This window comes from Anneissia japonica, unplaced genomic scaffold, assembly GCF_011630105.1.
Source record: "Anneissia japonica isolate Jap-2015-1 unplaced genomic scaffold, ASM1163010v1 scaffold62960_len1524_cov137, whole genome shotgun sequence".
NCBI lineage: Eukaryota > Metazoa > Echinodermata > Crinoidea > Comatulida > Comatulidae > Anneissia > Anneissia japonica.
Window position 1 is genome coordinate 76 of NW_022711264.1, and position 1,449 is coordinate 1,524.

Here is a 1,449-nt window from a genome sequence, read left to right on the forward strand (position 1 = left end):
ATGCGCACAATGTGAGGTACGTTACCCCTTTTTAGTTGGGTTAAATGACTTGAAGACACAACAAATATTCATAGTGTAGATATAGACTGGAATGATGTTAATTTATTAAAAGGGCCAGTCTGGACTACCTAAGCCTAATCAATAGTTTTTTTTATTTTACAAACTCAACATTTTTACTGGTTGGTTGGTTATTTTTACCGGTAAAATTGACGGCTAAGACGGCTTCGGGAGAACACTGGTATATGTATATGTATATATATATGTATATATATACTTAACAAAAGAAGATGTCATACTGACTGTGAATTACCAAAAATATATTTCACAAATCGATTATTTTTTGGATCTAATTATTATACAATTTAATGAATTTCCACCTCTTATTATTTTCTTTTTCTTTTTGTTTCAAACTTTACCATGGAAAAAATACTTTGTAAAAAAGAAGGCTTTAATTTTGACAAAAGTGTTATATATGTATATATTAGTTACCCGTATTTTATTTGAAATGTCATATAGATTAAAGATGGAAAAATGAATGAAAACAATTAAAAAAAAGAGTGACAGTAAAGGTGGGTGACTCCCACGAAAGACAAAAAAAAATTATACACAATCAGTTAGTGAGTAGTTGAATTTCATTTCTTAATATTTGCTTGTTTAGATCCACCTGAACTAATTTTATCCGTATTAACCTATGATGCAGGTAGTAAAAACAGTCATTACTCTTCATCTTGTATTTTTATACATAATTCAGATCCGGAAAGAGTAATATTATTTGAGACTGCATCCAACACCAGCAGTGTAAGTGCAGAATGGACAATCATAGATGGCGTTGCTGATTATTTTGAAGTAAATTGTTCAGATGGAAGGCCAGCACGTCAACGAACGTTGTTTAGTGAAGCCTTTACTGCTACTTGCTCAGGTATTGAGTCTGGAAAAACAGTAAACATAAGTGTGACTGCAATGAGTGGAAAGAAAAGAGGAGAGACAATGACACTCGCCATCACAACATGTAAGTAAAATATTAGTAGTTCAAAATTCGCAAAATTATACACAATCAATTAGCGAGTAGCTGAATTTCATTTCTTAATATGGTTTGTTTAGATCCACCTGAACTAATTTTATTCGTAGTAGCCTATTAGTAAAAACAGTCATTGCTCTTCATCTTATATTTTTATACATATTGCAGATCCAGAAAGAGTAAAATTATTTGAGACTGTATCCAACACCAGCAGTGTAAGTGCAGAATGGACAATCATAGATGGCGTAGCTGATTATTTTGAAGTAAATTGTTCAGATGGAAGGCCAGCACATCAACGAATGTTGTTTAGTGATGCCTTCACTGCTACTTGCTCAGGTATTGAGTCTGGACGAACAGTAAACACATGTGTGACTGCAATGAGTGGAAAGAAAAGAGGAGAAACAATGACACTCGCCATCACAACATGTAAG

At 32.9% G+C, this 1,449-nt stretch overlaps 1 protein-coding gene across 1 annotated transcript; it reads left to right on the forward strand.

The window, feature by feature from the left end:
• Positions 1-751: 751 nt before the first annotated feature.
• Positions 752-1,431, forward strand: LOC117107341 (the record flags this gene model as incomplete). The annotated part of the gene is made up of 2 exons (XM_033248990.1): positions 752-1,009; positions 1,187-1,431. Coding segments are annotated over 2 exons (503 nt in total), but the record flags the coding sequence as incomplete, so codon positions are not given.
• Between the last annotated feature and the right edge of the window lie 18 nt (positions 1,432-1,449).